Below are 25,913 nucleotides of genomic sequence, written 5' to 3'. Positions count from 1 at the left end.
ATTTTTAGGAAATTTTGCTGTTTTTGGTTATTATCTTGAATATTATTATAGATAGAGATAAACTGTAAACAGGAATAATGTTCAGCAAAGTAAGATTTACAAATAAGTCAACATGACAGAAATGGTCAGTTGACCCCTTTAGGAGTTATTGCCCTTTATAGTCAATTTTTAACCATTTTTCGTAAATCTTAGTAATCTTTTACAAAAATCTTCTTCTCTGAAACTACTGGGCCAAATACTTCCAAACTTTAATTGAATGTTCCTTAGGGTATCTAGTTTGTAAATTGTATCCGAAGTTATGATCTATCAACAAACATGGTCACCATTGCTAAAAATAGAACATAGGGGTCAAATGCAGTTTTTGGCTTATAACTCAAAAACCAAAGTATTTAGAGCAAATCTGACGTTGGGTATTATTGTTTATCAGGTCAATTTCTATCTGCCCTGAAATTTTCAGATGAATCAGACAACCTGTTGTTGGGTTGCTGCCCCTGAATTGATAATTTTAAGGAAATTTTGCTGTTTTTGTTTATTATCTTGAATATAATTATAGATAGAAATAAACTGTAAACAGCAATAATGTTCAGCAAAGTAAGATCTTCAATTAAGTCAATTTGACCAAAATTGTCAATTGACTCCTTAAGGAGTTATTGCCCTTTAAAGACTTTTTTCACAATTTGTTCATCATGTTGACTTACTTTAAAAAATCTTCTCCTTTGAAACTGCTGTATCAATTTCAGCCAAACTTAGGCTAAATGAGTTTCAGAGTATCTAGTATAAATTTTATATTTTATTTCCTTGTATGTCAAGAAACATAGCTCCTATGGCTAAAATAGAACATAGGAGAAAATGATTTTTTTTTTTGGCTTTTGAAGAAAATAGGACGATCCAAAAAAAAACATTTAAATAAATTGAAAAGCCAAAATAATCATTGATGAGAGATTTAACCAAAAGAATTAAGGTGAGCGATTCAGGCTCTTGAGAGCCTCTTGTTAATTCTCTATTCTTTACATAATTCAATGAATGTATATGGTAGATACTTATCCATTCAAGGCATTTATTAATCTTGAAAATAGATATGCAGACAAAAATGAATATGCAAGTGATATGTTAAATATGAACCCAATCAGTGGAATTGAAAAAAAATAATTCTATGACAACATTTAAAGGGGCACTGGCTGTCAAATTCATGATCAGTTTCGTGTGTAATTTAGTATAGACGCCATCTAATTAACTATTAAGTTGACCTCTAAGGTCATTGATGACCATACAAGAAATGTAAACACAAAATATAGATATAAATAGATTAAGCAAACTGGTGCTGTTGGAATTTTCTAGGTCTATTTAATTTCATATTATAGATGAAAAAAATATGTTATCATCGTTTTTACCTGTATAAAGAATGATATTTGTGGATCGAATCAGTCAATCAAATAATTTCCCTTTGTTTCACTTTCAATGTCCAACATTCTTTTCCTTTAAATAATTTTACACATACAATTCACGTGTTATCCATCTCAAACTTAGGGTTTAAATTGAAGTTCACATGAAAACAGATTCAATGAGGTCGAAATTATTTACTTGCATCAATGTTTTTTAGCTTATTTTGACAAAATTGAACCATACTGGCTGCGAAACGCGATGTTTATTTCACTATTTGCACTTCATTAATGATTGAGCCAAGAAAATGATATATTAGATTTTTTTTATATATTGTAGCTAGTGCCCCTTTCATATCCAGACAGTCCCAATTTTTGTAGAAAACTCATGATATTTTTTATTGATACAATTGTTCCTGTTTATTAATGAGTTGTCCCTCAAAAAAAAGGTTATTAATGTTGGTTACAGTGTCCTGGCAGGCAGCTCCATACCATTTTTGTGTTATAAATTTTTGTATTGTGATAATCCATTGACAGTTTGACATATCCTATTTTATGTTCAGGATGTTTGCTCCTCTTGTTTTAGAATTTTTGTCAGGAATTGGAACTCCTCATCGTTTTTGAAGCAAAAAAAAGGTGGCAATGTTAAATGTATGAAAAATCATTAGAAAATTATTTCCTGCCAAATTTCAATGGCTAATATCTCGAAAACCAGCACATTGATGATTGACCCTACATTTTTGTCTGCTTTTTTAGTTTCTTTATTTATATACTATCAATTTACAATCTTTTAGAATTCTTGTTATTTTGAAACAGGATGGAACTTGTCTATGGTCTTATTATGATGATACTTATATTTGTGCAAGGGCATGCTTTTCTCAGTTGTATATATTTACATCAAATCTGTTTAGTGTGTTAAATGTTTAAGGTTGTGATTAGGTCGATATATATTAATGGAATCACTTATAATAAGTAGATATTGTGGAATCAGTATTATACTCCACAGAAAAAAATTCTGGAGGGTAATATGTTTTTTCCATTCATTATGTCCCAAATCAGAAACCTCATCAGTTCTACCTTAAATAATTTTGTTTTCTGCACCAGTTTTCAGTTCAAACCACCTGACCTGAATAGTCATTAGGGGTAAACATTTGAAGTTATATTTACAAATTATCCCAATTCCCCCCTTCTCCTATGCCTTGATATTAATTTTGTTTAAATTCTATTATTTTACAGATTTATTGTCAGGATACAAAAACAAAAGAAATAACCAAGAGACCTGTAATTTTTACCACAGGATATATTTCACCATTAAATGTTGTATATGGACACACATATCATGTTTGGGTAAGTTTACATTTGTAATATTTTCTAATAAAAACCAATTAATAATTGGCAAAAAGTATTTTCTATTCACACAAATTTCATTTTCAGGGGATGCAGAACATGCAGAGCGTCCATCCGTTTGTCCCGCTTCAGGTTATTTTTTGGTCGAGGTTGTTTTTGATGAATTTGAATTCTAATCCACTTGAAACTTAGAACACATGTTCCCTCACGGTCCACTGAACATAGAAAATGATAGTGAAGAAATTATACCTTGAAAAGTGTGTACATAATTCAAGTTTGCTTTAGTCCATTGATTACATTCAATTTTAATGACCATAAAAAAAACTGTCATTACAATATGTTTTATATTTTTTTAAGGTGACTGCCGCCACTGTTGTTGGAGAAAGTCCGCCATCTAATATCACTGATGTTACATACCACTCAGACAGAATAAAAAAACGTGTGACAAACTTTGCTGTAAAATACAACAACATCTCTTGTGTTAGCTTAAGTTGGAGTTTGCTGCCTAAGGAAAACAAAGTGAAGAATTATATTGTAACATTTAAAGACAGCTGGGGACAAGACCAGATTATTACTAAAAAAGATAAGGACCAATCTTGTCAAGGTAGGTGTATACACAGTAGGCTGGACAAATCTTGTTACGAAAAATACTTACATAAATTTACATAAATTAGGCTGTTAGCTTTCTCGTTTGTTTTACATTGTCATTTCGAGGCCTTTCATAGCTAACTGTGCATATGCTCATTGTTGAAGGCCGTACAGTGACCTATAGTTGTTAATTTCTTTGTCATTTTGGTCTCTTGTGGAGAGTTGTCTCATTGGCAATCATACCACATATTCTTTTTATGCCCCACCTACGATAGTAGAGGGGCATTATGTTTTCTGGTCTGTGCGTCCGTTCGTCCGTCCGTTCATTCGTCCGTTCGTCCGTCTGTCCCGCTTCAGGTTAAAGTTTTTGGTCGAGGTAGTTTTTGATGAAGTTGAAGTCCAATCGACTTCAAACTTGGTACACATGTTCCCTATGATATGATCTTTCTAATTTTAATGCCAAATTAGAGATTTTACCCCAATTTCACGGTCCACTGAACATAGAAAAATGATAGTGCGAGTGGGGCATTCGTGTACTGAGGACACATTCTTGTTTTATATTAATATTGAAAAGAGATATCTGTTTCACCAAATTCAAATAATAATGTCCAAAGGTATCTGACTAAGTATATTGTGTACCTGATTTCCTCCATTTTTTACGACTATGATATAGAATATGATTTTCAAATCTAATAATAACTAGAAAAATTCTAGCCATATACTTAATGTTGATGAATTAGATACCAGAACTGTCTAAAACTTTAAAAAAAGTAAAACAACTAGATTAAATATAACAAAGAAAGATGTAAGAACTCTAATAAAACAATTCACAACTACATACCTAGCAGTAATCTATTACAAATAACGAACAACAAATTTCTTAAGAACAAGGTACAACAATGTTCCCAAAATTCTGAAGATATGTGGAATTTTCAACAGAAATCTAAAATGCAAATATTTTAGGCAAGCAACTTTCTTTAATTTACCAAAAATGTGGCATAACATTGTTAATTGTAAGTAAGACTAGGTCAGAAGATAGATTTTAACATTAATATTATTTTTGTTTCTCAAATCAATTATGTTATCATTTGTTCCTCAACCAGAAATGAAATATTTAACCCTTTAAACACATCACTTAGACTTCTACTTAAAACAAAACACCATATCATTATGGGATCAACTCACAAGTTGTTCAGCTAAATTTATTAAACTTAGTATTAAGAAACATGCATATAAAATAATCAATCAAAAAGATATCTGCACTACAAAGATAAAACCATAAAAGTCAGTATACAAATAAATGAAAAACATATACATTCTCTATTTAAATAGCTTTGGATGGAAGGGTGGTTTAGTTGTAATGAAAACTGAGCTTATAATACTGTTGTTTGACTTATTAAGTAAAGAAAACTATTCCCTCTTTGATGAAATTCACGCAATATAACTTAAAATTCAAAATGTTAAAGTTTCAATTTAGACCAATGGTCAATGTTTATTAGAGAGAAATTATAAGGGAAAATAAACAATCACATGTGAATGTACACTAAGATAAGCAATATATAGCTACATGTATTAGATAACTAAATTAAATGCATTTTTGTTAATGTGTAAAGTATGTATATTTTATGTAATAAAATATTGTTTATGCTATAAATGTTTTTTATCAATATTTCAGTTTGTAATCTTTGTCCATCAGAGACCTACTTTTTCTTGATAAGTGCCAGTAACAATCTTGGTGAAGGACCAACAACCAGTGCAGTATACATTCCATCTAAAAGTAAGTCAATGTAGTTTACATTCCTATTACTAGTAAGGCATTAGTTTTATGTCGTTAATCATGTTCATTCATTGAATATTTTCGTTGATACGAGTTTTCATTGATTCAAGAAAATAATAACTTGATATCATGGTTTTGCCAAAGTGTGGATACAAAAATTCAAGAAATCTTTACTTTGTTGAACATTTACCAGTATATTTGTTGTTCAGCTGAACTCAGGAAATCCACCGAATAATGAATCCACACTATTCAGGGCTCACGCTACCAGGCGACTTGGGCGAAGTAGTCGCTTTCCAGACCGTCACTTCGCTTTCCCCGACCCCCAAAAGCGAAAACAAGTCGCCCTGTTCTTGACGATACTCGCTTTCAGTCGCCTCCGTTATCGGACATTTTTAATTTTTACAAGTTGGTGAAACATCAATTTTTTATTGATAATTAAAGAAATTTAGACATAAACGATTCATTATCTTAAGAAAAGAGGTTGAAGCATTATCTTTGCAGTGTGTAGCAGGTTATTTGATAAAAATACAACTTTTTATCACTTCGTGCATTTCCGTAAGTTCCCGGTGCTTGTTACTCGAAAACGTACATCAACCTAAATTTCAGCGGCAAAATAAGTTTGTTACTTTATTTAAACGTGATAAAAGTTGCCTCCAGTAAATGTTTAATCCATTTATTGCATTAAAAACGTCATGTTCCTTTCCAAATAACTTGTCAAACATCGTTTATTTTTGTAAATTTTCTTGCATTCGTCCGCCATTGACCGATTTCTAAACTACGGATCTGAACCGGACCAGCTATGACCGAAATCCATACTTTTACAATAATTACTACGGACGGACGGATGGAACAGCTGACAGAAGAATATTGATCCCAAAGGGAAAAATTACGTATTCCACACGCATTAAGAGACTTTTGGTTACATCTAATTGATTGGTGTATATATAATTCCCTATTTTTTTTATGGATTGTTTCAAAGTTGCTTAACTCTATGACTATTAATTATATTATGGCCCAGCTTAATAACTTTATTTTGTTTTATGAGAAACACTGAATTTCATACACAACATAGATTTGAATTAAACTGTAATTGATATATTAAAATTTCTTTACATTTTTAAAAATAAAAAAATATTGTTTTAGTGCTAGATATTAAATATTTAGTTGGTAGTTTCTCACAAGAACCTTAGTAAAAACTTAAACCACTTTTAATTTGAAATGTTACTTTAATTGTATACTCAGATATGAATTGAATAATATAGAAAGAACATTAGTTACATATGACCCTTTATACTATAGTAAAATCCAAACATTGTAGCGCACCGCACGAATGAGCACTTCTCTTTCAAATCTCACTACTTCTCCCTATCAGTTTCAAAAAGAGAAGCCACTTCTCCCTATAATTCTGAAGTAGTGTGAGCCCTGCTATTAAATGATTTATATGGGATGAAAAACAGTGGGCTTGTTGAAAACAAATTTAAATGACACTCTTACATGTTACAAAACAAAAACTAATTATTACTTCATGTTCTACAGTATCAAATCCTTAATAAAACATGAGATTTATGATTTCACATTAAGTTTAAGATAATTATTGTCCTGATTTTTTGCATATTGATGTGATTCTGTTATATTCATTGTAAACAAACCATCATTTAGAACTTTTTATTTTGGATTTCCAGGAACATTTTCTTACCTGCCCTCATGGAATGAAGCAATTTTCCAGTCATTGGATAGTGGTGTTTATCAAATAAAATGGAACCCACCAAACCATCCTGATAATAAAATAAACCTGGTAAGTGAGTAGTTATGTAACTTTGAAAGGAGAAAAATTGAAGAATAACAAATTGATTTGTCTATGCTGACATTAACTTGTCAATAAAATCCCATTATGGTGTAGATGACCATAAGTCTAACCCTGTCAGTACATCTGTAGCTAATGGGTACATCAGTACATACCAAAATTAGTTTTTGTTCTCTAACCAAATGTCATGAAACTCTGACCTGTAAACAGATTTTCCATTTATTTTGAAAAATAGTAGCAAACTTTTTATACCAGTTACAAAAAGTTACTAATAAGTACTTTATGTAGTAGTTCTTACTTTGTTTGGAAGAAATTATTTAAAGATGTTTCAATCATAGCAAAAATGTAAGACCAGTGAAACATAACCCTGTAAGCCTCATGTTTCTTAAAGTGCTTACTTGTAAACAAGGGGAGATAAATTGTACTCAGTGGCAAATCCAGAAATTTTCATAAGTGGTGTCTTACTGACTGCCTAAGATGGGCCCGCTCCAGTCATGCTTCAGTAATTCCCTATATAATCAACCTATTTTTTCTACAAAAAGAGGGGTTCAGGCCCTAGTCCCCCCTTCAGCTGCCTCTAGTACTTTACAGTATTGTAAGAAAATCTTTGATATTTATTTTACAGACTTATACACTGTTCTATGACTACAATCCACAAGATATGGATGGGGACAACTACGTTACAAAGGCTTTGAGTAAAACTGTTACTGGTCAGGCTTTTACAGTTGTACACAATCTACGGGCATGTGAATCTTATTCATTTCTAGTGGCTGTCTCCAAACCTGGACGTTGTCCACCATCCAGACAACGAAAAACAATGCAGACAGGAGAAGGTAAAGTAACAAGTATTCTTCTCATAGAAAACTGTATTTATTTATATCAATGCTGTTTAGAAATATCTCAATGTTTGCAATGTCATTTGAAAAAGGCTAACATTTTTAGATGTATTACATCTGATTTGAAAATAGTTCTATTAAGTTATATAATTACAATGTAATGCACTTCAAGTTTGCTTTCATCATATTTTGAATTAATAACATTTTCATAAGTGATTCATATATATATGCAATAGTTGTGTTGTAAAATGAATTCAGAAATTATTGGGAGCATTTATTATTTTTATTTCGACATGACCAACAAAAAGTTTAGATTATTGATTTATGTAGAAACTGCATACAGTTATATATTTACAGATCAGATATGAGAATGTGAGTTTTAATTATTGTGATGCTCACCAGGTTATATTATTATCACTGATAAAAACATGATTTTCAGATTTACTGTGTTTGAAAGTGTTTGTTTTTTCTCTCAGATGATACCGCACAACCAGAGAATATAGATCCCGTATTTGACAAGGACAACCCAACGTCATTAAAAATTTCATGGAATGCTGGGTGCTATGATCCTGGTGCACCATTGGTAAGTAGTGATTGATGTGATGACTGGAAAAGATTTTAATAGATATAAGAAGATGTGGTATGAGTGTCAAGGAGACAACTTTCCATCCATCCAAGTCACAATTTGTAAAAGTAAACCATTATAGGTCAAAGTATGGTATTTTCAATGTTTTAATAGGTACCAACCTTCACCCTCACCTGAAGCAATAGTGTAACATCACAACATAGTACATTAATATATTCACAAGTTTTAAGTTACTAAGAAATGCTGTCAGTACTGCATACTCTATCAGGACAGTTAAAATCAATAACTGTTTTTTTTATAGGGTTTATCTTGGTGAAATGTTTAATTATGTTTTTATCTGTGAGATGTATTTAATAAAAACATCCATGATACAGTTCTCTACAGTGTATATATTATATGATGAACTGTCAGAATATTCTTGTGTGAACAAATCTTCATTTCTCAGGCACGAGAAATAAGTATTTAGTATTACTTGTTTATTTGATAAAAATATATTGTTTTGTTTTGACTTGTAGACTTTCTCATGACTATACATTTTTTTTTACTTTTACATTTCAATGACTGGTTTTTTTTTCAGGGTTATATTGTTAACTTGACAGAAGTCAAAACAGGACGTAGTAGTATCAAGCAAACACTTCCCACTAAAAACAGTACAGTGTATTACAGCTTTAAATCTGGCCTAATGAGGGGAGCTACTTATATACTTAGTATCAAGAACGATTTGTCCAAAGCCCGCTGGTCAGAACCACTCACTATAACAGTGTGTAAGTAATATTCATAGAAAATTGAACACTAGTGACAACTCATTATAAAAGTATGTTAGTAATACATGTATCCTTAAAAGAAATTTGGAAATAGAAAATAGAAAATAGCACACTGGTCAGACCTCTATTCACTATTATCGCACCTCAGGTAAGTTAGGGAAATTTTGATTGGTTTAATGTGTCACATGGTGACCCCCTATTGATTGGTATGGTATTAGTATATTTCATGTGGGGTTCATGACGAAACACCAAATCTAGTATTTGATTCATAATCATACACAAATATTTCTAATATTTCTAATTGCAAGGCCTAGAAATTACTCAATTATTGAAAGTGATAGTTACATATAAACATAAAATAGGAATATATGGTATGATTGCCTATGAGACACTATACTCAAGAGACCAAACGACAGATGTATGCCACAATGTATATCAGGTATTGGTCATCTGATTTAGTAGGAGATGACTGCATTATCACACAAATTCCTTTACAAAAAAACAATCACCATAATTCTGTAAACTGATTTTTCATTTTAACAGTGAGATGAATAGATTGGTAGTTAAGAAAAATTAACTTGAATATTCTGGATTTAGACAACAGAAGGTGACCATTGTCCAAATCCCATTAATTGATAAAGAGGAAAAATCTTGGTGATGAAGGTGATTCTGGGGAGACTTGATTCATTCATATTTATATTGTTTTTGAGGAACCAATGGCTACCTCAATAACTGTAATGAGACAATCAATTTTATTATGCTTCACGTAAAAAATGTCATTTCAGACTAAAATGCTATATTGAGAAAAATCCTATTTAATTCATACAAAAAATTTCAAATCTGAGTATCAATTATTGTGATTATAACCCTGTCACACTTTTTGCAATAATAAAAACATCACAATAATTTCTGAATTTACAGTTATAGTTTGCCCTATAACCCTCTTAGCAATATACATAAAGGCAACAGTAGTATACCGTTGTTCAAAACTCATAAATCCATGGACAAAAAACAAAATCGGGGTAACAAACCAAAACCGAGCGAAACGCATTAAATATAAGAGGAGAACAACGACACAACATCGAAACGCAACACACACAGAAACAGACCAATCATCAGACAAAACACCACGAGAATAACAAATGTAACATGAAAACCAAATACATGAATTTGGGATAGACAAGTACCGTGCCACGTCTTATCTCAATATCTCAAAAATAAGAGAAAACACAAACGACTCAACGTTAAAATGCAACACAAAGAGAAACGAACAATATATAACAATGACCATCTGTTATTTATATAGTGTTGTTCATATTGAATCACTTTCATTGTTTGATTTATAGTGCCTTATGGAGCCCCTGAGGAGTTTAAGGAAATACTACAAGAGGACGACAAGATTAAACTAATCTGGAATCCTCCAAGTGGAGCAGTAGGACATATTCAGGTCTGTATGACTCCAAACTCTGGTAAATAGATAATCAAATGTAAGAAGATGTGGTATGATTTCCAATGAGATAACTCTCTCATGCAAGTCACAATTTGTAAAAGAAAAACCATTATAATAGATCAAAGTATGGTCTTCAACATTGAACCTTAGTTCACACAAAACAACAAGCTATAAAGGGCCCCAAAAATGACTATTGTAAAACCATTAAAATGATAGTCTGAAGGAAAAGAAATGATAATTGTAGTCAGAAATTTTAAGAGACTAAGATCTGTAAAGAATACCTGCCACTTTGAATTGTTTCTGTTATATTTATAAATATGAGTTAAATCTGAAGAGACTGAGATATGTTAGAATTTTATTGCCCCACCTACGATAGTAAAGGGACATTATGTTTTCTGGTCTTTGTGTCTGTCTCTTTGTCTGTTCGTTTGTCTGTCCTGCTTCAGGTTAAAGTTTAGATTTTTGACCCCACTTTCATTGTCCACTGAACATAGAAAATGATAGTGCAAGTTTTAGGATAAAGTTTTTGGTCAAGGTAGTTTTTGATGAAGTTGAAACCTTGTACACATGTTCCCAATTTCAAGGATCGCTGAACATGGAAAATGATAGTGCAAGTGGGGCGTCTATGTACTTTGGACACATTCTTGTTTCACTTTGTTTTTCCCCTGTTCATTTATAGATAAATGAGGTTAAGTTAAGAACATGGAATTTGTAAGAATACCTGGCACTTTTAAAGTTTTTATGGCCCAACAACGTTGTCGGTGCCATATAGTTTTACCCTTGTCTGAAATTCCAAAATTCGTAATTCCCATATTCCGTAATTCCGATATTCCGAAATTCTTTAATTCTGTTATTTCGCAACAAACCATTATACGGAGTTACAGATCAAGTTTAAGTTTTTGTTCGGCTCCACTAATTTTTGCCGAAATTACAGACTTTGGACTTTGAGAAATTGTTGAAAATCACAGTTATACAGCCCTTTTTTCTAAACCCCTTCAGATATTGGGCTGATTTTTGATATGTGAGTTAACCATGATGAGTTACAGATCAAGTATAAGATTTGTTCCGCTTCGCTAATTTTATACTTGCCAACCTCTGACAATAGGATATCATGTCATGATATGACATGTCAAAAAGCGTGTAAAAACGCGTGACGTAGATGCAGACTTTTTAATATGAATGTGGTAATGTTCATTATTTCACATTATACAAAAGTGTTATTATAAAAGAACAATATATATTCTTCTGTAAACTTTTATTGTATCCTACAGTGGTCTGTTATGTTGCTTTTAAAGCAACACCACTAGCTATATATAGGCACATATTGAAAACAACTGTCAGTTTCAAGTTTAGTTAAATTTATTTGATACATTTTAACAGCACACAATACAAATGTAACATTGTCAAGTTCTGATCAGAATTAGGTGTGAATTTCTTTATAATTGAAAGTGCTCTCTCTCAGTAAGAATTGATATTTGGCTCAACTCAATTAGCTTTATCAAGCTTTGGAAGAATGTCATAATGTTGTTTTTTTTTGGCAATGTAAAATGTCATCTATTGTCTCTGCCATTGCCTGGTCAAAACTGAGTAGTTCATCAGAAGATAGCTGGTACTATGAGAACTGATCCAACAGTTCTGTGATATTTTCATCCCATGGCCCATGGAAATCTTTTGGCTAGATTTGAAACTGAAATTGAAAAAGAAAAATGTTTTATAACTTGATTTCCATTTAATAAACATGTTGAATGCTTATTCAAATAGCTAAATTGTATTTCCCCTCACACGTGTATTGTTTATATCATTGTAACATAAAATGCACAATTTGTCACTCGATCATTTAAACTCGAACTCCAAAATATGATTTATAAATCTTGAATCTTGGTACGTACACATCGTTTTGGCTTAACAATCAGTAGTTTAGACGACAGTACAGACCCTGAAAGCGACCTATTTCTGTGTACATTTCCCAAATAAAGTGAATTTGAAAGAAAGTCACAAAATCGTAAAAAATAATCACAAACTACTTACCTTTTGCTGTTCGTTCATATAGAAAAACAAACAATGGCAGCCAAACAATTATTTCGAAATTTTCCGTATTTATCGCCTAATTTTTGCTGAAATTACAGGGTTTGGACTTTCATAAATTATTGAAAATCATAGTTGTACAGATTTTTTTTCTATACTCCTCCAGATTTTGAGCTAATTTTTGATATGTGAGACTACCATCATGTTTGTGTCCACATGTGTTATTGAAATTGCAGATTTTCCAACTTTTTGGGACGGGGCCATTCATGTCGCTTTGACACATCTAGTTTCTGTTAGTTTGTAGAAATGTGAGTTATATTGGAAAATACTGAGATATATTAAATTTTTTCATTTTGGTTTTTCCCTGTTTATTTATAGATATATGAGATAAAGTGAAGAACATGAAATTTGTAAGAATACCCGTCACTTTTTTCTGTTAGTTTGTAGAAATATGAGTTTATTGGAAAGACCTAGATATGTTTATAATACCTGTCACTTTTTTTCTCTGTTTATTTATAGAAGTATTAGTTATATTGGAAAAGACTTAGATATGTTAAGAGTACCTGTCACTGTGTATTTTCTCTTTTTTTAATATAGAAATATGAGTTATATTGGAAGAAACTAGGATCTGTTAAGGATGACAATAAATTTGTATTCTATAAAGATATTAGTAAAGACCAGGGATGGTACGAAGTTGATACAATCCAAGGAGTTGAATACTCCTTCAAACTTCGTATAATAGATGACAATGGCTATCCAGGAGAATTTGCAGAGGAGCCTTTCATAGACGCAAACGGTAAGATATTAAATGAATAACTATTTGAAATTTAAGTTAGATCAAATTAAAAAAAAAAACATACAGCATAGTCAGCAATAAAAGGCCCAGAAATGACAAATGTAACACAAGCAACCATGAGAGGGCTGTATAGCCTGTCAAGGTGGTTAAATCATTGTGTAACACAATTCAAACAAGAAAGCTAAATGCCTGATTTATTTACCAAGTAATGAATGAAAGACAATTATGATATACAGCAACAAAAAAACAACCACTGGATTGCATGTTTATTGTTCATTAGCTATGTATGCTTACACACATGTGTTATAATTTTAGTACCTGATGCACACGCCCAGACAGACATCAAGATATCCAGGACCAGAATGATTGCCATCATTGTTTCTGTGACTGGAGTTGTTATAACATTGGTGCTTGTCTTGGGTTTCTTCATTATCAGACACAGAAGACTTCAAAGGAGTTTTCTGGCATTTGCCAACAGTCATTATGATACAAGATCTGGGACTACAACATTTGAAAGTAATGAATTGGGTTAGTATTTTACAAGTTTTTCAGATGTTATGGCATTGTAAAACATTGAACTTATTTGTAGAGCTTTATCATAATTAGCCTTCTCAAGGTATGATTTATGGTAAATATTTTCAAGAAGAAAAATACAAAGTAATCAATATGTTAAGGTGAATGAAACCGGTGTAACACCCAAAATGCATTGAATAAACAATTTTAAGTTTGATAAGTAATTCTCAGTTTTCAAAGGTCTATTACAATGCACATTCAGAGTTGGGTCTTAAGAAATTTCTCAGTTTCAGGTGTTGGCAGGGTTTGATTTAGGCAGTAAAAATTACATATGCTAATGGGAAATGCAACAAACTTTGACATAAGTTGGGTTTAGCTTGAAATTTGTTTTTTTAGGGCTTGACTTTTCACTGTAGGTTCATACAAATTTATGCACTAGATGAAAATTATCTTGTCTCAAAATCAAATTTATGCACTCTATCTAGAGGGAAAATATGATATATTAAACAACCGTGGAAGAATTTTGAAGTTACAAACTGGTGTAAACTTATTTAATAACCATTGAATTGTTGATTTCACATGGAAGTAACATTTAATTTTGACTATTTCAGGTGAAGATGAAGATTCTCCAATGATCCAAGGATTTTCTGATGATGAACCTCTTGTTATTGCTTGAAACTTTGTTGTTATGGAAACATAAAATCCATTATTTGTGTTAACATACGCATCATATCATGATTTTATTTTTGCATAATACTAATTGACATATTTGTCACTAAATGTGGTAAAGCTGTTCTGTATGAAGATTTATGACAATGTAATAGAAGTTATGACAATTTCAAAGATGTTATGACAATGTCAATGATGTTATGACAATGTCAATGATGTTATGACAATGTAATATATATGTATCAATGACAGTATCTGCTTTTCATCATTTGCATATATAATTTATTGATATATTGTTAGTGGTTGTGAGTTTATCAGTCAGTATAACATTTTATTTATACAATGCTGTTGGTCACTGTCAGAACTTTGTATCATATTTGGTGTGATATAAAACAGTCTGCCACATAACTAGATTGAACCTGATGGAAAATTCTAACCTAGATTTTTTGGGGGAATCATAAGAATTAAAAATATATTGATCCAATTTTGCATCAAAAATATTTTTTCCTGATGTTTTATATATATTAGCTTGAATTTGAAGTTGGTGCATGATGTTTAGTCAAATAAAAGGAAATGTGTATTAATTTTAAAATGAATCTTTATACAGAATAGCTAATTGTTATACTATAATATTCCATTAATGTAACCAAAGATCTTTCAATGTTTGATTTGTGTTGTATCTTTGGATAGCTGGGGGGTCATACAAGATCTGATTATAAGAACTAAATTCTATAGTTTTCAGTTTCTATTTTCTTTTAAATGGGGTGCATGAGGCAGATATTAAATTATATTTTCTCAACTGATTTCTTTTAGTCTTTTGCTTCAGCATTTATTGTCACTTTAGTAATAGAATCTCCAGATTATTATTTTTTAAGAAGAATTTACCCCTTAGTACTAACACTAGAAATTTTGAAAACAAATCTCAGACGAAAATCTCAGAATTTAATTGAAAATCTTGTCTCTGTTTATAAGCTGCCCAGAAATGTAAGCATACAGTTATGTGCTAAGCTGGTTACATTAATATCAATTTTCTGTTTATTATTTTCTGTACTATTGTATATTGTGCTTCTAAATTTATTATTTTATGCCCTAATTTTATTGACACATATTTGTGGTTTTTGACTTGTTTTGTATATTATTGATGGTAAGATATTTATATACTTTGTTTACACTGATACTAATTTGTTTTAATCTCACTGACATACTGATAAATGGAATCCTCATAAGAATACAGCTGATTGTATTTTTGTATATATATACACTTATCTTTCAAAATGATGATCTGAATATGATAACTAAGGGACCAAATATTTTGACTGATGGTTAAGACCCTCCTCATGGGATTTTTGATTTTATGATTACTTCATCATTTTTAGGGTGATTATTTGACTACCAGACCTAATATGTCAAGAATATTTGAAAATCTAGGACTGTTTTTTTTTTATTATTTGATTAATCCTGTTTAATAAAATAATTAATGATTAATGTGATTATATTGGCCAACTATTTATGATTATATGATTACTGGATACCCCATGAGGAGCAGTGATTAGGTTAAAACTTACCACATTAAGAAGGTGCTTTGAACTTGGGACAGGAAACTAAAACAGTTTCATCCTTATGATTTGTCATCTCTCTGTTGATGATTGCTGTCTACTGGAACAATTATATATTAAATTGAAGAAATGTCTTATATCTGATGTGTATGTATTGACTTTACAATAATCCATTCCAGTACCCAGTGTATCATACGATTAAATAAATTCCTTTGTATATGTGGTTTGTATTCAAAATGTATTTTCCCTATAGAGCAATAATTATGTTCATGAGAATTGCTGACAATACAGGTTTTAGATTTGTTATGGATAGAGTCAGATTTGTTACAGAAATGTACAGTAGATTTTGTTTATGTGACATAAATGTGTATTGAAACACCTTTCTTCCAGATTTAAATTCTGGTCATCTGAACTGCTTTTTGTGGGAAAGTTGGATATAAGGAAATTTTATTTGATGTAAATATTTTAAAAGAGTTGTGTATATATTGTTATATGAAGAACTTAATTTGTTTTTATATGTAGAGGTATACATTTTTTTGTCATGAAGAAATTCCAGAATTTGACTTCATTTTGTATATATTTGGACACATTTGAACTTCTTGGATGAAATTGTTAAGTGCTGGTAACTCAACATCAAAGATAATAACTGTTGAACAGATATTCTCATGTTTATCAAATGCAAAAAAGAAAGAAAGAAGAAAATATTATGCTGTCAAAAATAAATAATAATAACTCCACACATGTTTATTTGTGTTAATCTGATTGACACGATTTTGGTATTTTTTTCAAATTATAATTCTATTTAAGTGGAAAAGCTTTAATGGTCCTAGTGCAAGTTATATTATAAAATTTATCTTTGTTATACTGCAGATGGTTGTGTTTTGTGAATACTCCATAACTATTTATCTATAAAACAGCTGTAAATAGAAACATTGTTAAAAAATTGTATAATCAACCAACATAATCAGAAATTTTACACCTTAGTGAAATGATTCAAATGAACCTACAACTGATTATTTGAAAAAAATATTCACATATTTAGATAATTGGTATTTATACATTATAAAACTATGCCAGGAAAAAAAAATTAAAACAAACAAGAATATGTATGTGACATATAATATAATGATATTGAAATGCTTTATACAAAATGAAATTAAGAAATAATACATTTTTCTGGATATTAAATTACTTCTTAGCTGTACATGATCAAATGGTAAACCTTATATGGCTGTCTCTTTGTTAAAGCAGGGAATGTGGTGATAAATATTTATACTTATTTTAATTCAACAAATCTCTGCTTCAGATGAATAATCAAGTGAACAATATATCTGTTTAATTATCTTCCACTGTGCTGAATCATACTGTCCTTGAATAAATGTTTGAATAACATGTTCTTTGTTTATTTGAAGCCATAAACGTCATGTTACAATAATATATTTTAGTGTTTCATATTCTTCTGGTGCTGTGAAATATTCACATGATATCTCCATAATACTGAAAATCAAATTAGTTAACAGTCCTTGTTCTAAAACAACAAGTAGAGTTGAAATACCAAATATTTCAATGTCATGTGGTGCAAGCATTTCAGAAGACAATCAACTATTCAAACGACACAAGTCCTTTTATATCTCATGCTTTCCTTCAACTTTTGTACACTGATTTTTATGCCCCACCTACGATAGTAGAGGGGCATTATGTTTTCTAGTCTGTGCGTCCGTCCGTTCGTTCGTCTGTCTGTCCCGCTTCAGGTTAAAGTTTTTGGTCAAGGTAGTTTTTGATGAAGTTGAAGTCCAATCGACTTCAAACTTAGTATACATGTTCCCTATGATATGATCTTTTTAATTTTAATGCCAAATTAGAGGGTTTACCCTAATTTCACGGTCCACTGAACATAGAAAATGATAGCGCGAGTGGGGCATTCGTGTACTGGGGACACATTCTTGTTATCTTTCATTTTAGGGATTTAAACATCTGTAAACTACTTTTATTTATTGGTAAACTAAAAAATTCCCAAGTAAAAAATCCCGACTTCCTCATGCAAAGTTGACATAAGCTGAATGATGTGGCAATTCTTTAAGGAATTTATTTTATATAACTTCTAAGGTTAAAACATCTTAATTCCTCCCCTGAATGCAGGCTTTATTGCCATGGTAAAATGGAGCTTTCTAGAGCACCAAAGGTTTTTGTCTCCGTTGGATCTGAATTGTCCCTCATCTTATAAATTATTAAAGATCTTCAAAATGTCAGATTTTATGGCTATGCTAATTTACGGATTTGGCTATCCTTTTTGGAACTTTTGGATTATAGCTCTACATCTTTTATATAAGCTTTGGATTTTACATATTTTGGCCATGAGCATCACTGAAGAGACATTATTTGTGGAAATGTGCATCTGGTGCAGAAAAATTGGTACCGTTAATGTTATTACTGTTCGGACAAAAACATTATCATCTTGTCTAAGTTGTTATTCCAATTTTCTGGACAGAAGTTGCATGATATGAATCCACAGATAATACGTCAACGACGAAAGAAAATGGCTTGCTCTAAAGTGTTGCAATTTGTGGCTGAATGTGTCAACACTCCTTTTCAATTGGACATGTAGTGTCAGGTGAAGGGATTTTTGTTTGAATTATTGTATCTTTACTACATTCCTTTTGATAAGCAACATCCAGTCTCGTAAAATGTTGGAAGCGCGGAGGAATGTTCCTGAAGATGTCTTCCTTTGAATTATCATCACTCAAAGAACTGATGAAGTCAATACTGTTGTATACACAATTGTCAACTTCTTCAGACTCCAACTCGTCTTTCTGAATTAGAAACAATTGAATTAGTAACGAATTTAAAAAAAAAAAAATGCGTTATGCCTCTTAAAGATGTGTTATCTCTTCCACTATCGATTTGAATTGTTTATAGTTCTCATCATCTTAATGCACTGATCGCACAAACTAGATCCCAGACTAAATTATAACTAAGTATGGATTCAGATTCGCATAATGGTTGATGCATGTAACTTTGAAACTTTATAATAGATTTAGAAAGATTTTTGGAAATTATTTCTTGTTCTATCAATATATACCCTTTGATCAATATCTTTCAATTTTGGAGCCAATCGAAAATTTGACCAATGATATTAACAGGAAATAAAATTTTGTCCAATTATTTTCATCGGAAGTAAAAGATGATCCAATAACATTTACAGGAAGAAATTGTGATTCCAGTACTTTATGGTTTCACGTTTCCATTGTCTAACCCAAGATTTGAGACGTCGCTAACAGAACAAAAATGTGAAATGACTTCATTGGGGACATTGCTAAAAAAACAAAAAGTTATGTAGGACTTCTTTTAAATTTCCATTTCTTTTGACAGCGTGGTTGAATTATAGAAGCCATCCGTTCTTTTCAATTTTTGACAACCTCATTAGTGGGGTTGTGTTTGTTAAATTACTCTTAATAATGACCATAATATAGACTTTTGTTTTACTAGTATTATTCAAAACAAAAATGAATTATAAAATTATATAAGTATGTAAAAAACATGACCCATTCAAAGATATTGCATGATAATTGATTAAAATCGTACTACAGGAACTTTATGCATTTCAAATAAAATTTAAATATATTCATAATAAGTAATCAATCAAAGTCCTCGATCTCTTTCCGTCGGTTAGATTTTGATGTTTGTCTCTTGTCTTATTTTTGGTATAACTATTTTATATAAGAAGAAGAAAGAAATGAATAAAATATATATGAGGTATTGATGACGGTGGTTTGCGAAGTTGTCATGTTATAGACTTTCCTTTCCTGTTCGGCGTGTTCAATGTAGATATATTTGATATTTTAAACTTTAATTTAATATGATTTGTTGCATTAATAACTGAAATAATATATATTAAGGTCACAATTAATACGATTAAACAAAAAAAATAAAAACAAAAAAATGCGCTGTTTAGCGATATGTGGTTTGCAATCGGTGATGAAATTTAGATTTACCGTCTAATTGATATTAGTTCATGCATTTTTTTAAGTTATTTTAATGTTATGTTGCATATTTTAGTTGTTTTGTTGTTTGTTTATGTGTTCTGTGGTATATTTGTAGTGTTCTGTGGTATATTTGTAGTGTTCTGTGGTATTCTGTGGTGTTCTGTGGTATTCTGTGGTGTTCTGTGGTAAAAAGACGCTCCGTTACAACGTGGACGAACCATGATTGCAATTGAAGATGATCATACATTTCACCATAGTTTATATATTTTTTCTCTAAGCTTGGTTTTTACGTTTAAGCCATGCATTTTCTTTTCGGTGAGGATGGTGATTGTTTAAGTATAACTCAACGGCCTTTGATGTTCATAGTGCCGCACTTATACCGATTTTTTGTTTTCATTTACTTCTCTCTGTTTATTCTACTTTTAACAAATCCATTCTATTTTTGTAGGTATGTTATCCACTAATGACCACTGATTAGCATATTGTGTACTCATAATTATTTTAATGTGCATATCAAATAAATTGCCGTGCAAACAATTTCAAACAATCAATTCTAAGGAATACTAATGATTATAACGATTAGCATTTTATAAGCTTATTTAAAACACTTATGATTGAATTTTATTAACAATGAAAGTTGGTTTTTTTATTTCTATTTTGCTATATAATGATATACAAAAGAAAGTTACAATAACTATGCATATAAACTTGATAAATAATAACAAATAAAACATGGTTACGAGTTGGTAAAAATAGGGTACGAGTTGGTTGAGTACGACTTGCCGAAAGTACGAGTTGTCGTGTACCCCATGTATCATTTAATGTGTTTCAAGGACTGAATTTTCGGCTCTCTTTTGACATCATTTGCTTGTATGAGAAACGATGATAGTCCGTCGGACGGGGACGATAAATAGATTACCTGTGTTAAGAGAGAGCCATATCTCTTGCACGTAAAAGACACCTTTGCAGATTTCAAAAAAGAGCAGGCTAATGCCACTACAAGGCAGAACTCGCACCCGCAAAGTGGAAAGGATTAATATAATTTGCAATAACTTGTTTCCCAATTCAATATAAATAAATATGTTTAAACAAAGCGTACCTATTGTTACTCACTCGGTCGCCCTCATTTTGAACTCTTGCAATGTACCTTAATTTTGTGTTTGTTACCGTGCCTTCTTAATCGACTTTTGAACATCGTTCAACTACTTTGGCTTAATCTAAGAGTATGAAATACTTTTAACTCAAACGCTTCGTCTTAGGTAAGAGCAGTTTCCAACTAGATGTGATATTGTTTAGAGGAAGTAGTATCTATTTGTTTATTCAATCGTTTAGTATTTGAGTTTTGTTTGATAAAAAATTGGGCCTTTTCCCTGTCCCTATTTTAACTTTGAAATTTGTGGACACGAAATGCGTATGATGGGCTAATGCTACGCAATTCCTATTTATGACTTAAACTTTTCTGTTAGAAACTTCTGAGTTGGAATTCACGGTTAAGGGATGAAATATACTTAAAAAAAAGACATTTGATTGGTTGAATTGACGTCATCGCTTCTACATGTTCAGGGTCACCATTATGACTTAATTGAACAGTACGAAATTACTTTGTCACAATTGACCGTGAATAAAACATGACTGTTGTAGTTTAAATCCCGCTTTTATTTGTTTTTGTTCATGACTCAACTTAGTTATAAGGATAATCACGATGACTAGCCTGCATCAAGCAAAACCCGATTATATTTCTGGAGTGATTAACTTTATCTACGATTATGACGGAGTTTGTGTTCATTAATATTTATACTTGTCTGCATAATGCTTTCTGTCAGTACTCTTTAATCTTTAATAAGAAAATATATCCTTTGTATATTCAATTGTTTGTAGGGTCTCGAAAAAAAACCAAGAAATAAACCGTCTAGCTAAGTTGTCTATATTAACTTACGTGTCGGATTGTTCTTAGTGTTGTTCAGTATCCTTTTAGTCTTCTTAACACTGCTTAAATGATAGTGGTGGCAGCAAATCCCAATATAACTGTTACTTTAGTCTTATTTATCGTATCTGAAGCATCTATATAAATAGATAGATAAACTCATCATAGATACCAGGATTAAAATTTTATATTTACGCCAGACTCGCGTTTCGTTTACAAAAGACTCATCAGTGACGCTCGAATCAAAAAATGTTTGAATGGCCAAATAGAGTACGAATTTGAAGAGCATTGAAATTCCTAAAAGTTTTGCACAATACAGCTTAGGTAATCTATTCCTGGGATAGAAAAGATATATCGTACCTTGGGTAATTGTAGAAATTGAAAAATGTTGTTTTGTCTGTCTCGTTAAATCAGTGATATACGTTGTTGAAATATCTAATGTTGTCTGCTTACGTTGCTTCTCTGCTTTAATAACGGAGTATCGTTTAGGAGTGTCAGTCTTTGGATGCTGCGCAAGAGTTTGCATGGTTAAATGCGGGATATTCAAGGATGCATGAAATGTCAGTGTGTCTTTTATTAATAAAATAACGTGGACCACTCAGTAAATTATGGTAATACCAGAAATAAAATATACTCTGACTATTTTTTTTCAAACGGCTGTAATTTTGATATTGATATACATGTATATAGAACCTTGAAAAATTTGTTTTGTCTGTGCTTTCACATCAGTGGTATACATTGTAGATATCTCTGGTGTTGTCTGTTTACGTTTCGTCCCTGTTGACTTAATTGAGTACTGTTTAATGATTTCTGTCGTTAGATGTTGCTTTAAAGTTTGCATTGTTTGATGCAGAGTATTTTCTGATGTTTTGAATGTTATTCTTGCTCCTATAATAAAAATAACTTTGACAAATATATTAACTAATTTAATACCAGGAACAATATTACTTGGTGAACAATTTAAGACCAAATTCAAAATACTATTCAACAATTGGGCGTATGATTTAATTTTTTCTATTATTTTAGTCTGTATAGTGCCCTCTAGATGTATTGCGATTAATTGTGTCTGGTTTGATGACCTATTGTCGTACAATGTCTACCGACATGTATTAATTTATATGAAAAACAATATTTCTTTATGATGCTTTACATACAGCCAAAACGATTATCGTATGGAAAAATAAACAAAGATCAATTAAAAATTTATTATTTTAGAGAGCGGATAGTTACCAAAGGTACCAAGCTTATAATTTAACACGTCATACGCGTGTTTCCGCTACATAACTACTCCTAAGACTCATCAGCTAAAATATTGATCACTGATATGAGAACGTTGCGTCCCATTTTAACGTCTGTTTAAGTGAAAGACGTCCATTGAGGAAAAAGTGAAATCACAAAAATACTGAACTTTGAGGAAAATTAATTCGGAAATTCCATAATCACATGGCAAAATCAAATAACAAATCGCATAAAAAACGAATGGTCAAGAACTGTCATATTCCTGACTTAAGACAGGCATCTTCAAAAGTAGAAAATGGTGGATTAAACCGGGTTTTATAGCGCTAACCCTCTCACTTTGATGACAGGCTCATCAAATTCCGTTATATTTACATTGATGCGTTAGTTAAACAGACACAATAAATAAAATAGTCAAAAGATGGGTACATCAGTCATCATCGTATAACTATTTTAAAAGGAACAATTTTACAGAACACAAAAACATCTATCTACAAACATATTCATTGATTTGTGTGTCTGACGTCAGACAATTTTATACGTCACATAAATTTGTCGTTCAATGTGCGTACAAACAATTTTAAAATTTACATAGGCAATGTTAGCATATAGGGTTAAAAAATCAAAAGTATATAAAAATAAATTTCAAAAATAGACTGAGATTGAAAATAGTCCAAAAGTTATATATAGAATTTATCAGAATCCACAAATAGTTCATTCCACTATCAGTCATCATCGTATAACAATTTTAAAAGGAACAATGTAACAGAACAAAAAACATCTATCTACAAACACATTCATTGATTTGTGTGTCTGACGTCAGAAAATATTATACGTCACATAAACTTGTCATTCAATGTGCATACAAACAATTTTAAAATTTACATAGGCAATGTTAGCATATAGGGTTAAAATATCAAAGGTATATAAGCATAAATTTCAGAAATAGACCGAGATTGAAAATAGTCCAAAATTTATAAGAATCCACAAATAGTTAATTCCACTACGCGATTGAATGATTTTGACGTTTATGGTTCAACGTATTTTGTAATTCATAATAGAAATATATCATAATGACATAAACTAGAAAAATATCATACTGGCGGGATCTCTTAAAGTACAGAGTCACGTTATAAGAACCAAAGAAATACAAAGAGTCGCATATACAAAGCACGACTACAAAAATTGATGACAATACAAACACATTGACGAGATGTACAAGAACCGAGCCACGTCAAACGGATATCACATAAAACCATTCAACAGTAAAAAGTAATATTAATAATAGAACAAAGACAAATGAAAGAACTATAAAAAACGTTGTTAAGATGATAAACATCATCAGTACGCAGAATCTATACATCAAGACCATCGTGTATTATTTGTGAATTTGATACGGAATATTTATCAACAAGGTCTTGGTACCTATCGATGAACTTTTTTAGAAAAAGGACGAGACGTTCTTTGACATACCCCTTGTTCATCAACTTTGTACTCAGACACTGATGACGTTTTACAAAGTCTGAGTAGGAGCTGCAATCTCTTGAATATCGAATAAGTTGGGAAATATATATCCCATATGCAGGTGAAGTTGGTATTTTGCTACTAAGGTGGGGGAAATTTATAATTTCAAAATTAAAATCGTCTCTTGTCATAGATTCTGGTACTGAGAATGGACGTCAATGGGAGACCAGACTTCGATTAAATTCGAACATATTTTACCTTTGGATATGGTTGAAATAGGTGTCAAATCAGTGGTTTACATTGTCTAGATCTCTGATTGCGTCTGTTTACTCTGCTTCTCAGTTGAATTAACTGAATATGTCTTAGTGCTTCCTGTCGTTGGATTCTGCTCTAAACTTGGCATTGTTGATGTGTGAAAACTTGTTTATGCTTTCATTTCCTCACTAGTTTGGTACCTAGAAGTTTGATTAGTAAATTGTTTTGTACTTATTGTTTCTTGACTTAGACATATTTGTTCGGATACCTCCGTTGATGCACTGTGAAGTGTTATTCGGTCGTCTGTAAAAAGAAATTTTATAAGTAATCTCCATTACTGGATGAAAGAGTTTAATTGTATTCTTGAATAGAGCTGATGTCAGAATTTGATCAAAATAAAAAATTGCATATCAAATGTAAAATTAACAAGACATAAAATATAATAATATTGAATGTTAATCCATAAGATAAGATCACCCTGGTTTAAGGTGGGGTTCCTGTCGCTCAGTTATAGGTTTTATAACTTGTGTTTTATGTACTTTTGCTGGTCTTTTCATCAGTCCTTGTTCCTTTAAGCCATAGCAATGTCAGTTTGTTTTCGACTTATGAGTGTAAAGAATATGTTGTGGCATGTGTACTTTTGTTTTTCTGTTTGTCTTTTTCATTTTTAGCCATGTCGTTGTCAGTTTATTTTCGATTTTTGAGTTTGACTGTCACTTTGGTGTCTTTCGTCCCTCTTCCATTAATATCCTTTGCCTCGTTTTTTTTTCATTTTAAACTTTATTAAAACTTTAACTTCATAATTACTTTCCCGAAGAATCAAAAACGAAAATGACAACTTGGAATAAACATTTATACATACATGTAAACATCTGCATCATATAACGTAAAGACAAAAGTGAATTCCCAGTCAAAAAATGTCCCATCATTTCAACTAAATTCAATATTTTTCAAAACAATA

General features: G+C 31.2%; 1 protein-coding gene across 2 annotated transcripts in view; it reads left to right on the top strand.

Moving 5' to 3' along the window:
- LOC139524660 (sortilin-related receptor-like) overlaps window positions 1-17,482 on the top strand; it is an 81,058-nt gene extending 63,576 nt beyond the window's left edge. For both annotated transcript variants that reach the window (XM_071319637.1, XM_071319638.1), the window contains 11 exons: window positions 2,616-2,726; window positions 3,084-3,330; window positions 4,990-5,091; window positions 6,774-6,886; window positions 7,521-7,728; window positions 8,208-8,314; window positions 8,895-9,081; window positions 10,428-10,528; window positions 13,154-13,352; window positions 13,668-13,880; window positions 14,477-17,482. In XM_071319637.1, coding sequence (XP_071175738.1) covers window positions 2,616-2,726; window positions 3,084-3,330; window positions 4,990-5,091; window positions 6,774-6,886; window positions 7,521-7,728; window positions 8,208-8,314; window positions 8,895-9,081; window positions 10,428-10,528; window positions 13,154-13,352; window positions 13,668-13,880; window positions 14,477-14,541 — 1,653 coding nt within the window. In that variant the 3' untranslated portion in view covers window positions 14,542-17,482. The remainder of the gene's footprint in view (window positions 1-2,615; window positions 2,727-3,083; window positions 3,331-4,989; window positions 5,092-6,773; window positions 6,887-7,520; window positions 7,729-8,207; window positions 8,315-8,894; window positions 9,082-10,427; window positions 10,529-13,153; window positions 13,353-13,667; window positions 13,881-14,476) is intronic.
- The last annotated feature ends 8,431 nt before the right edge of the window (window positions 17,483-25,913 follow it).

This window comes from Mytilus edulis, chromosome 5 (assembly GCF_963676685.1).
Source record: "Mytilus edulis chromosome 5, xbMytEdul2.2, whole genome shotgun sequence".
Taxonomy (NCBI): Eukaryota; Metazoa; Mollusca; class Bivalvia; order Mytilida; family Mytilidae; genus Mytilus; species Mytilus edulis.
The sequence above is the reverse complement of the archived record's forward strand: the minus strand, read 5'-3'. Positions and strand labels throughout refer to the sequence as shown.